Raw genomic sequence first — 13,127 nt, 5'->3', positions numbered from 1 at the left:
AGGGCAGCGGGGCCGGGCAGGCTGGGGACCTGCTTCCCCGGGATGTCAGAGGTGGCGGGGGCCGCAGGTGGGAAAGTTTCCTGGCGAGCAGCGGAGACCCCCAAGTGCCATGTCAGCCCACCCCGGTGCTGGGGTGGTGCCAGCGCCGGGCAGCCCCACTGCTCGCTGGCTGGGCCAGTGCCTTGACCCGGGTGCTGCGCAGCAGAGGGCGGGAGCGTGGAGCCTGGGCCCGCCAGTGTCGGGGGCTGCAAGCCTGGCAAAGCCACCTGGAGGGACCCTGCAGGCGGAGGTGCCGCTGCCCAGCCCCTGCCCCCGGTGCTGCGCAGCAGCAGGCAGGAGCACAGAGTCCAGGCCCACTGGGGTGCGCAACCACGCTATGTGCGTGGGGTAAGTGGCGCCGGGGGTTGCAGGGCCTCAGCGTGCCCGCAACACTGCACGGCCCCAGGCACGGGCCGGGCAGGGACGCGGTGGGTGATGCAAGGGATGGTGGGGTTGGCGGGGCTCCGCGGCTGCCGGGGCTTTGTGGCTCTCGCGGCTCGCACTTCTGGGTTGGCAAATTTCTGAACTTCATCCATATATTGGCTGCTCCGGAGTATGAGCTGCATTTCTGGGTTGGGACCAAAATTTTAGTCAAAAGGGTGCGGCTTATACTCATGAAATTACTGCACTCATGTTTAGGTGACCTTTAGTAATATACTTTTTTTTTCTTTACCAGAATGTATTGTTTGGTTTTTGATATATTTTTGGAATCGAGTTAATTTTATTTAACAATGGCTAAAGTGAAGTTCAAATTGTTGGGGTGTTAACAGCTTTTGGGCAATTTCACCTCTTTGTTGATTTTCTTAGCAACTGGAAAATGTGTTGGTTTGGTAGCCTCCAGTACTGCTTAATTTGCAACAGTGCATTTGTTTTATATATCACTGGATTTGTCTTCAAAATTATACAACAAGCTGCTTTAAGAGCCATTTTATTCAGGAAGACTTAGATTGCTTATAATTCTTGAATACTGGCTGTAGAATGAGAGCACTGATGAAGTATTTGACCTTTGGAGTTTTCTGCCTTTATTGAATTCGATTTTATTAGATTATTATAGTGGTATGCACAATAACTTTATTAAAACGGGACTGAAAGCAGTGTCCTCTATTTTAAGGGGTACTTTAGTAATCAGCTTCTCCAGACATCTCTGAATATAAAAGTAAATCCTGATCTTTTAACACCTTTATTGTTCTGGTTCAGGTTTTTCAGAGCCTTGTACAAATTGTTGAAACATGCTAATGAATTGAGGAGGAATTGAGTGAGAATTTTTCTCTGATTCTCATGCCTGTTTTGCAGTTCAAGTCTATCCAAATATTCTTGGATTTGAATTTGCTTCAGAAAGAAGCTTCTTGCAAAGAGAATTGTTGCCTTATTTCAATGGTCTGTAACTCCCCAGGGCTGGCTGCTCTGCTCTGCCCTCATAAACACGGGACTGCCTTCAAACCATCACGCCTCCCACACGCTCTTACATCTTGGCACACCAAGAGACTGACCAAATCAGCAGAAAAGATAAGGATGCCAGAGAAAAGTCAAATCACTTAGATGAATAGAGAAGCAGTGATTCTGATGTTACTGTTTTTCTCTGTCTAGTGACATGTTTGAATGAGATTACAAAAAACTGTAGTTAACAGTGCTCTGACTTGTGTTAATAGCATTCTGAATAGTGCTGCCCTTTGAGGAACAGGATAGTGGTAAACTTGTCTTCCACTTAACACTAAGCTTCTCAGTATCTTCATTATTTTGTCTTATGTTTCAAGGTGTTTGAGCAGTTTGACTCTGACATAATATTTAATAACTGAAAATGTCAAGTTTTCACGTAGAATTGTATTCTGTGAATGTATGGCTGAGAACACATGTAATTTATAAATGTCTGACAGTTTTTTTCCCTGAGGATAAAATTAGAAGCATCTCCATAAAACAAGAGACTTCTCGTGTGTGTTCTGACTTCTGTCTAGTGCTTGCAAATGTTCTGCCATTTTTATATACCAAATACATGTAGGCTGTACACTTACTGTGTCTTTTGAGACTCCTGTGGTGTGGTTCCATAGCAGCTAATTCTGCTTTGCATTCCGAGTCTTAATTTATTTGGGTATTAGGAATGTATTTTGAAACTTACAACTTTACATAGAGAGGTGCTACTCTGTTAGTGATTCTGTCATAAACTGGCTCTGCAGAGATATCTTCATTGCAAGTGTAAATAGAATTAAAAACCATGCATATGGATAAAGGCAGTGAAAACAGTAAAGAAAGTTTGCAGATACATCTTTTGTTTTGTGTTCATCCCTTGTTACATGCAAAAATAGTCGAAAGATTGCCAGCAAATAACAGAGAAACAAAGTTGTCAAAAGAAGACAACATTCTTTGCAGTAGACCCTTTTCTTGAGGGGTGGTGTGGGGGGTGTTAACATAAGTGACATGTCCTATAATTGTCCTGGGGTAAGAATCGTAGTGATGAAGAAATGTCAAGAAGGGTGATGTAGAAGGATTAACTGGAATAATTAACAATGTAGCATGTTATGGATACATAGAATCATAGAATGGTTTGGGTTGGATGGGGTCTTGAAGATCATCTAGTTCTAACCCCCTGCCATGGGCAGGGACACCTTCTACTAGAACAGATTGCTCGGTCCCATCTCACCTGGCCTTGAACACAACTAACTACATATTAGTGAGATGAAAATATCATTGACTTACTGTTCACTTGCTGTTGGTCATGCTGATCTCACTGTACATGTCCTCCCAGTCTCAATCCATTATAGATTACTCCAGTACAGAAGGAAGGACTTGATCCTTTTTGCAATCCACCTACCAAGGCATTAGAAAAAGGTCTTAATATAATGTCTATGTATGTTATATAGATCTCTCCTTAAGGGATGCGTATATAGGAAAATGCATCTGATCTCCCTGCTCTTGGCTGGGTTTTTAGAGAGCCAGGTCTCTTCTCTCCTGAGTCTTGTCCTACAGGTATTTTTGCTGGTTTCTCTGCAAGTGTGAAGGAACATCTTGTACAGAATGTGTGCGCTGTTTATTTATTGTAGAATAAATTTAGATTTATTATTGCTTTCTATTTTTTTAATTGTTGAAAAAATAAACTAAGTATAGTGTTCTTTGTCATATATAAACAGAAGCTAAAATGTATGTAGCAGCAATTTCCTTCATGTATATAAGGAAAGTTACATGTATGCAAGAAATGTGACCTAAAAACACCATTCAGGAATTTGCAAAGAGTTGCTAAAAGATCTTTTTTAAATCCTAAACAAATTGTCCTGCCTTTCCTCCCCTCGCCTTCCCAAAATTACAAAGATAGCCATGGTAAATGAATGAATAAACTATTTTTCTTATGGTTTTGTGTATTTTTAAGTTGAGATCTATACACAAATCTGATTTGCAGGCTTAAGTTATGCTAGCTAGCCTCTGTGAAAAGGGAATTTAGCCAAGCAGATGGTTTTAAATTTTTTGTGGTTGCACAATGGATAAATTTGCAATAACCTTTAGAGCACTCTTGTAAATAATTAATTTTATTCTTCTTTACCTAAATGACATTGAAATACTAACTAATACAGTAGACAGCTCACATCCTTATAAGGGCTCAGTGCTGTAGTTGCTGGATGGCTTTCCCACTACCCTGTAATGATAAAACCCCCTGAATCTTAACCATGGCCTGGTTTTCTTCTGTGAAATTTTTAGTAGACCAAGAAATGAAAAAACAACTCTGCTTAGAAATTGTCTTTCTATTAAAACATTTTGTTGTTAATGGAGAACTTATCACAGAGATTTCCCTTTCGTGTATAACCTATGACTCTTTCTCTAGAAATAACTATTCTCTAGGTACTGTGGTTCCTAGTTTGAAAATATTAAGACTGTTAAAAAACCTGTTGCTTAGATAAATCAGACTGTTGCAACATGTTAGTATCTTGAAGGACTCTGAATACCATATAGGTTGCTATAAGTTGTTTTCTTTGTAATAGTCTTCCTAATTTTTACTGCTTTATAGTGGAATGTTCTTTATAATGGTTTGATAAGGTTTACTGCAGAGGTCACATTTGGTGGTTTTTTGCTGGCATCTTCTGATCTAAAATAGGAATATTGCATTATTTCATAACCAAGCACAGTAACTTTTTATTAATCTGTTGTGATAAACTTTAAATACGCAGTTTATCCTAAAAAAGATAAAAGAAGTAAAATAACAATTGCCTATGAATTTTGGGCAAAGAAACCCCATATGTTGAGACTTGCCAAAAGTTTGATGGTAGTATAGAGCTGTGAGTTTGTATTGTCCTATGGACTTGACTGACCTGATTGAAAAATAATGCAGTAAATGTGCAACACGAGTCCTAAAGCTGGTCAGGGAGAATTGCTGCATACTTGCAACCACTGGAATTTTCTAATGTAGATAAACCTTTGTCAGGTATGGTTGCCCCATGAGAAAGAGCAGAACTTCATGCAAGAGTTTATAATGCTGTGTAAGAAAGAATGTTACTTGTAAAGTCAGTCTGAAAAATAGCATTATACTAATATATTTTTTTTCTTTTTTCTTTTTTTTTTTTTCTTTGTGTCCCAGTGGGATTTTTGTGCTTTATTGTTGACCTTAAAACTGAAGAAAGAGAAATAATTATGAGAAGCTGCTTTGGTATTCAGAACAGCAAAAGAACTTTTTGCTTTTGTCTCTTAAGGCCACACGGGGCATAATGAATTTTCATAACAGCTCATTTATAGCAGGTTTATAAGATGATCAGAAAGACTGCCTGGAATACTGCCAAAGTCCAGACTGACAACCTGAGAAAAAGGAATGCTGAATTTTGTTGGGATGTGGAAAAGATTTATCAGGAAAATGCTGAAGGGGCTACAGAGCCTGCTTCTTGTTCTTTTCAGAGCGAACTCATTTTTTTGTGGAAAAAGACAGGAAAAAAAGAATCTAAATTGCCCTTCTCTTTTACTCTTTCTGTCATCGTTCTCCCCCAACTTCTTTTTTGGTGATCATGCATGACAAAGTGGGTTATAATTCATTGCAATACTCAGGATTATTTAACTGCATTTTCATTTGCTTATAATTTATCATAATCTGCCATGTAATCTAAAAGGAACTGCAGGAGCCCCATTAAAAATTTGAATGTTTGTTCCTCTTCCTTTAAGGGAAGAGCAAATCAAGATCAAATGTAATCCGTATGGTGCAAAAAGCAATCCTAAGCTACAACATTCTTTCTTCTTCTTTATGATAATTTCAATTTACTTGAATCTTAGTCAGTTGTGAAAGGAGAATTTAATTTAGTGGCAAGAACTTGGCACATCCCTGAAATGTGTGTTTTAGAATGGGGCGTTTTGAGTATACATGGGCAATCCTGTGGTGCAGTTATCACTTTATGCAACTATTTCAGCATCTTACCTTGTAGAATCTTCCCGTGGTACCTCTGTCCCTCCAGCAGAGAGTGTGAAAGATAAGCACCGTCATCATGCCTCCACCAGCTCTCTCTGGAAAGATTTGTTTAATTAAAAGTAAATGCAAACATCTTTGTATGTTCCAGTGCTTGATTCAAGGTAGTAGAAAGAAACTTTCATGTGTTTTGTGACCTGCTCCCTTTAGAACCTAGAATGTTTAACCTCAAGTTGGTAGCCTGCTTTCTCTTTTTCAGATTTCTATATATTCAAGCATTTTTGTAACCAACATAGTTAAAATAAAAACCCGAAAAATATTTTGGAATAATTTTATTTCTGCTATATCAGGCATTCAAATATAGGCACTTGAAGTGTCTGTCTTGTCTGTTGAGTCTTAATATAGCTTCCTCTAGCATATGCATTATGCTAATATGATCCATGATGAGGGTATTATATATTATGATATTATGAAAACTAGATGATCTTCCTGTACCAAATCCTTGCCTCAGACAGTTCCAAATAATTTCCCAGCAGTTGTCTCTTGTCTCCTGGTCCATTCTGTGGCCACAGACCATATTTAGTCTGTTGTATCAGTGATCTGTTCTGATAGCAGTGATATGCCCTTAACTGATTCTCACCCCCTCTCCCTAATGTTTATTAATGGACATTTTTCATTCTCCTGCTAATGCATTGCATTTCACTGAAGTACCAGTGTGCCTTCCTGATATCCTTTCTGATAATAGATACATGCTTTCTGATAATAGATACATGCTTTTTAGAAAAAGCAACTTACTTTTTAATTTAGCAGTGAGTTTGTGTTCCTTGTTTTATCTACCTCATGTTGATACATTTTGAATGCTGGCAGCTGGAAAGAGGTAGAGCTACACCTGTAAATGTAAACAGCTAGGAAATACCTGGTAATCCAATAGCATGGGAAGAATGTCAGAATAAGGTTTCAGCTTTTTTCTAGACATGTGTATCCAGCTTCCAAGGGGGAGTTTAGCAAGGTCATAATTTCTGTCTTTGCAGCTGGATAAAGTAACCTGTAGAGGTCTGTTCTGAATCATTTGGGATGCAGATTGCCTGTGCCACTGATGCAGAAACAAATCAGAGGTGACAGGTTCTATTAGCTCAGGTGCGGCACTGCTCGATGTGAGCTGTCCTGACTCCCAGGCAGAACCGGAATGAGCGTGGCCATTTCTGTTGTGCCTGTACCCAGAGTCATCACCCCTGGAAGTACAGTAATTTCACGATTACAAGCCACACCATTTTGACTAAAATTTTGCTCCCACACTGGAAATGACGCTTACACTCAGGAGCAGCTAATATGTGAATAATTTTCTGACATTTCCAACCCCGGAAGTGCAAACCGAGGCGCCTATTCGAGCAACCTGCCAGTAAAACCCAGCATTTCGCGATTGTTACAAATTGGTTACTCTGTTGCGCAGCAGGTGGAGCCGGCCTCCAAGCAAGCAGCGCGGGGGTGGGGGAAGGCAGGGGACTCCCTCCTTCAGGCAGCGCAGCCCAGGGGAGACACAGGGGTCTCCGTCCTGCTGGCCCCTTGGCCCGGGGAGAGGCAGGGGCTCCCTCCTTCAGGCAGCGCAGCCCGGGAGAGGCGGGGGAGCTCCCTCCTGCTGGCCCTGTGGCTCGGGGGGGGATGAGGGGGCTCCCTCCTGCTGGCCCTGTGGCCTGGGGGGGGATGAGGGGGCTCCCTCCTGCTGGCCCTGCGGCTTGCAGGGAGGCATGGGGCTCCTGTCCCCGCCTGCCACCGCCATGGGTGCCGGCAGGCTCCATCCCCGCCTCCCACCACCGCCGCGGGTGCCGGCGGGCTCCGTGCCCCCCTGCCACTGGGGCGCAGCGCCGGGGCAAGCGAGCCCAGCGGCGGCCAGCCCAGAGCGGCCCCGCCAAGCGGCAGCGCCGAGCTGGGCCACCTGGCCCCGTCAGCAGCCCCGAGCCCTCACGGCCCAAGCCGAGCCAGTAAACCCTGCCATCCTGCGATTCTGTTACTATTTGGCAACTTTGCTGCATGTGGGCCCTCGCTGCGAATGACAGAGAGGCTTATAATTGGGTGCGGCTTGTATATGGACAAAGAACGAAATGTTTGCCAACACCCGGCGATGCGGCTTATAGTCAGTGCAGCTTGTAATCGTGAAATTACTGTACTCAGAAAATTACTAAACCTGGACCTTCTAGATATGGCTTAGTGGGCATGGTGGTGTGTGGTTGAAGGTTGAACTTGATGATCTTTTGGAAATTGGAAGTCTTTTCCAACCCAAGGAATTCTATGATAATTAACCCAAGCTCTGAGGTTACCTCTTGAACCCTGTTTATGCTGTCCTACCTGCGGTTTGCTTTGGTCTGGCTTGGTTTATTCACTCCCTTTCTTCTGAAATGTGACTCCATTGCTACTTTCTATATATTACAGCACTTCTTAACTTCCAAAGGGTATGTTATGTCAGAAACTGCAAAGAATGCCTGGTGTCTTGCTGGGCCTACCAGGCTCACTTTTTGGCTTTTCTTGGAAAAGAGGGGTCCAGGGTATAAAGTGAAGAAGTACCTATAGATCCATTATAGGTGCCACTGAGGAACTGATACAATTTAATAAATCTTAAATTACTTTAGTGGAATTGCTTTTATTTTCTGCATGCAGTGATAATTCAGAGTATAGCACCAAATCGTAGCTGACGTTGTACATTTGTCTTGTTACTTGCACTGGAGCCAGTTGACCCATTTATGAGTAAAAACTCAGTTCTGAGACTGAGATGTGTATTATTTATGTATTAATATGAAGTACAATATTCATATTGTCTTGATCTTTTCTGCTTAACTAAGTATCTTCTTGGATAAATGAGAGCAGATATTAAGAGTACAGTAATTTCACGATTACAAGCCGCACCGATTATAAGCTCAACTTCCAGGGTGTCGCAATGTTTCGTTTTTCCTCCATATATAAGCCACAATGGATTGTAAGCTGCACTTTCGTTGACAGGATCCGTGTGCAACTTTCACAAAGTTGCCAAATAGTAACAGAATTGTGGGATCACGGGGTTTACTGGCTCGGCCCTGCTCAGGGCAGCCGCCAGGGAGCAGCCCCAGCCCTGCTCGCCGCTGCTGCTGGGAGGCAGGGGAGCTGCGTGCCTGGCCGCTGCTGCCGGGAGGAGGCAGAGGGGCGTCCCTGGCTGCTGCCGCCAGGAGGAGGGAGAGGGACGTCCCTGGCCAGTGCCGGTGGGAAGAGGGAGAGAGGCGTCCCTGGCCAGTGCCGCCAGGAAGAGGGAGAGAGGCGTCCCTGGCCAGTGCCGCCAGGAAGAGGGAGAGAGGCGTCCCTGGCCAGTGCTGCTGGGAAGAGGGAGAGGGGCGTCCCTGGCCAGTGCCGCTGGGAGGAGGGAGAGGGTTGTGCCCAGCCGCTGCCGCTGCCATGCCCCCTGGGGCCGGGCAGCGCTGCTGCTGTGCTGCCACTGCCCCGCTGCCACCCAGGGCCGGGCGGGCTCCACTTCGGTGCTGCTGCTGGCTCGGATTTCCGGGCTGGGAAATTTCCAAAATTTGTTCATATATAAGCTGCTCCTAAATGTAAGCCACACTTCCGGTTTGGGAGCAAAATTTTAGTCAAAATGGTGCGGCTTATAATCATGAAATTGTGAAATTACTGTATATCATGTATATTATGGCTTACTTGAGCCTTAGATTAGACCTTCTCTCTCTGAGGTGCCACTGACTTGATACACAGTCCTGGAATGCTGATTGATGCTGGGAAATATGTGAACTTTTAGTTTCACATTGTGTGATTCAGCTGCTGCTTTTTCTACTTTGGTGTGTTTTTTTCTCTTTCCTGTTTCTGGAGGCAGTGAGATCTCTATAGAGATCATTGGTTTTTTCTAATTCCTTCTCTTTAGAGAGTCCCTAAAACTTTAGTAAAGTTTGCAGGATCTGACCCATTGGTTGCATCAGTTGTACAGTGATTTCACGAATACAAGCCGCACTGAGTATAAGCCGCATCTCTGGGTGTTGGCAAATATTTCGTTTTTTGTCCATAAATAAGCCGCACCTGAATATAAGCCACTCTGTTGTTCGCAGCGAGGACCCGCATGCAATAAAGTTGCCAAATAGTAACAGACCCGCAGCAGGGCGAGGTTTACTAGCTCGGCTCGGGCTGTGCAGGCTCGGCCCGCTAGGGTCTGCTGATGGGGCCAGGTGGCCCAGTTCGGTGGGGCTGCTCGGTGGGGGTCTCTCGGGGCTGGTCGCCGCCTCTGGGGTTGCTCGCCCCGGGCCCGCTCCCGACGCGGCGGCAGTGGGCGGGCACGGAGCACACGCCCTGCTCCCGCCACGGTGGCGGCGGGCGAGCACAGAGCGCCCCCTGCTCCCGCCGCGGCGGTGGAGAGCAGGGGCGGAGCCCCCCACCACCTCCCCGAGCCGTGGGGATGTCAGCACAGTCTCTCCCCTGCCTGAAGTAGGGAACTCCCCTGCCTCCCTCCCTCCCCCCACGCTGCTGGCGCTGTGCTGGCCCCACCCGCCGCACAACACAGTATCCAATTTGTAACAATCGCGAAATCCTGGGTTTTACTGGCAGGCGCTTGGCTCGGCACCCTGGCTGGCACTTCTAGGGTTGTAAATGTCAGAAAATTATTCACATATTAGCCGCTCCTGAATATTAGCCGCATTTCCGGTTTGAGAGCAAAATCTAAATCAAAATGGTGTGGCTTGTATTCGTGAAATTACTGTACATTCTCTGTAGCTGCCTTGTTTGAGCAGACTTCAGATCTGAGTCCTATCTTGCAGTCACATCCTGAGTCGTTACTGCATGCTGTCCAAAATCAACACAACAACAAAAAAGGGGTCAGTCAAATTCCAATTAGAGATAAGGTGCAGTGATGGCATTTTTTTCTATTCAGTTCTCTGTTTCTAGCTAAATAAGTTATCTTCTCGTTATTACTGGTCAGAGAAGGCACTTTCTGTCTACCCTACAGTTTCTATTCACAGAGACACCTGTCCGCTTCTCTAGTTTTTATCTCTTACTTCATCCTCTTAAGTTTCCAGCTTCTATTTTGACTTGTCTCTGTGTCTCTGCAATTTGCTGTGCTTCTGCCTGTGCCATCTCCTCTTGTTGAGCATTTCAGTCAAAGACCCAGATAACCTCCCACGGATTCCTTCTCTTTGTGTGTCCACCTTTTCCCTCTCCTCACCAGCCCTTGTGCAATACATGCACACACACAGACCCTGTTTCTTCTTCCTTGCCTTGCATGCAGCCCTATAATGCATATGGGTCTTTTCCTCTCTCTTTGCTTCGTGGATTCCAGATTAGTAAGAAAAGTCAGATTCCTTTGTAAGGGTGTAGGTTGCGGTGATTAAAAATCCTTTTTGGTTCAGAGCTACTGTTTAGTAAAACAGGACCAAAGCTCTGTTCTCCTTTGATTGTAGCATTTTAGACTGCGGTTGGATTTTTATCTCTTCATATATGCTAGGCTTTCATGTTAGTATATTTTGTATCAATATTGCAGAAAAGCAAATCAGCAAGTAGCTGAAACTAGAAAATCAATTTTTATACTGAATAAAAATAACCAATCATTAAAAATTAGCGAAGTGTTTTGGTAGTGTCCTAGTTTGGAGGACAGGTGTCTGCTAAGAAAGACAGGAGCCTCTCTTTGAAATGGAGAATGTAAACCCCCTCCCTCCAAATTATAATTTTGAAATTAAGGTGCTCTTAGGCAAAGATATGGGAATTAGGATTAACAGTTCTTTTCTAGGGAAATTACAGTAAATTCACGAATACAAGCTGCACTGAGTATAAGCTGCATCTCTGGGTCTTGGTAAATATTTCGTTTTTTGTCCATAAATAAGCCGCACCTGAATATAAGCCGCTCTGTCGTTCACAGCGAGGACCCGCATGCAACAAAGTTGCCAAATACTAACAGAACCGCGGCATGGCGGGGTTTACTGGCTCAACTAAGGCTGTGCAGGCTCGGCCCGCTAGGGGCTGCTGACAGGGCCAGGTGGCCCAGCCCGGCACTGCCACTCAGGGCTGGCCGCTGCCTCTGGGTTCGCTTGCCCTGGTCCCGCTCACGCCGCGGCGCTGGCCGGGCACGGAGAGAGCGCCCCGCTCACGCCGCGGCGTTGGCCGGGCACGGAGAGCACGCCCCGCTCACGCCGCGGCGCTGGCCGGGCACGGAGAGAGCGCCCCGCTCACGCCGCGGCGCTGGCCGGGCACGGAGCAGCCCCATTGCCCTCCTCCCCGGGCCGCGGCAATGGCGGCGTGCCCCCCCCCGTCCTCCCCAGGCCGCGGCAATGACAGCGCGGCCCCCCCCGCTCCTCTCCGAGCCGCGGCAATGGCGGCGCGGGGCCACCCCGTCTCTCCCCTGGGCTGCGGCAGAGGAGGAAAGAGAGCTCTCCTGCCTCTCTCCCCGCCCCCCGTGCTGCCTGCAGGGAGCCAGGGCAACACAGTAACACTGTAACAATCGCGGAATGCCGGCTTTTACTGGCAGGTGCTTGGCTCAGCGCCCTGGCTGGCACGTCTGGGGTTGTAAATGTCAGAAAATTATTCACATATTAGCCGCCCCCAACTATTAGCCGCACTTCCGGGTTTCCACCAAATTTTTTGTCAAATTGCTGCGGCTTGTATTCATGAAATTACTGTAAAATAGAAATACAGTACTACAAAGGAACAAACCCCAAGCCCTGATAAAGTCAGAGTACAACCTGACACAGCGTCAGGCAGGGTGTTGGTTGCAGTCCAATTAAATGGTGGCTGTAGTCCTTTTGTAGTGACAGATGTGGTTCAGTTGAAGCAGTGCTCCTGTAGAAGGTGCAGTTTCCCTCCAGAGGTCCAGTGGTGATGTGGAGAAATCCAGTTTCCCTCTGGAGTCCAGTGGAGAAAGGGCTACCTTAGTGTCCCAAAACCTCTGTTTTTATCTTGGTGAGAAATGTTGAGCTCTTCCCTGTGGCTGGAGGAACTTCCAATGGGATGAAGTAATTTTATCAGTGACACAGCGGGACTCAATGGGCCATTAGCAGAAAATGACTCACTGGAAGAAGGATGGGTTTCAATGGATGGCCCAATAGCAGACTATCTCCCACAGAGATAAGGATCACTGCCCCCACCCTCAACAGATGGTGATAGGATACCTTTTATCACACCCTGTATTGTAACCCAGGAGAGGTAGTTGCAAAAACTTCTGTATTGATTTTATTTATTGATAGTCATGTTTATTCATGTTTATTCATATTGTTTTTATTCATTGTTATTCACTTTTATTTTTCCTTTGCCTAGAACAGTTTTTGCTATAGTAGCTACTCAATGTGTCTGTGTTTAAAACGTCTTTGTTGTTTTTCTTTACATTAAAAAACCCTCTGTTCTTCAGGTATATTCTGTTTCACATCAGCTGTCATGTCTCTCTAATCTGGAATCATTTCCAAGGCCTTTAATTATGGATTATTGAGCATAATACAGTTAGAGGAATTATTTATTGAAGAATGTAAGACCTCCTGGAGAAAGATGATTTTCCTTTCAATAAACTTCTGAAGTAGGTTTTATCTGTGCACACAGAGTGGGTTTCCTTACAGCCACAGTACTAAAACATAGGAGTCCAGGTAGTCTGGTTAGTGTTATATTGGCAGCACAGAAGACAAGGGATGCTAGCTGTTGATGTCTCACCATGATGATGACAGGTGTCTCACCAGGTGATGACAGACTGTTTTGGACAAGCACTTATTTTACATGGGATATTGGC

General features: G+C 45.2%; 1 protein-coding gene across 5 annotated transcripts in view; it reads left to right on the top strand.

Annotated features, from left to right (window-relative positions):
- The window catches only part of FER (FER tyrosine kinase), a 189,000-nt gene that overhangs the window by 123,388 nt on the left and 52,485 nt on the right, over positions 1 to 13,127 (top strand). The window contains exon 17 of one of the 5 annotated variants that reach the window (XM_033086520.1): positions 1,333 to 2,296. The exons of the other annotated variants lie outside the window; for them this stretch is intronic. Coding sequence (XP_032942411.1) covers positions 1,333 to 1,424 — 92 coding nt within the window. The 3' untranslated portion in view covers positions 1,425 to 2,296. Of the gene's footprint in view, positions 1 to 1,332; positions 2,297 to 13,127 lie in introns of those variants that run through there. 5 annotated transcript variants of the gene reach the window in all.

Source organism: Catharus ustulatus, assembly GCF_009819885.2.
Source record: "Catharus ustulatus isolate bCatUst1 chromosome Z unlocalized genomic scaffold, bCatUst1.pri.v2 scaffold_29_arrow_ctg1, whole genome shotgun sequence".
Taxonomy (NCBI): Eukaryota; Metazoa; Chordata; class Aves; order Passeriformes; family Turdidae; genus Catharus; species Catharus ustulatus.
Note: the sequence above shows the minus strand (reverse complement) of the source record. Positions and strands in the feature narration are given on the sequence as shown.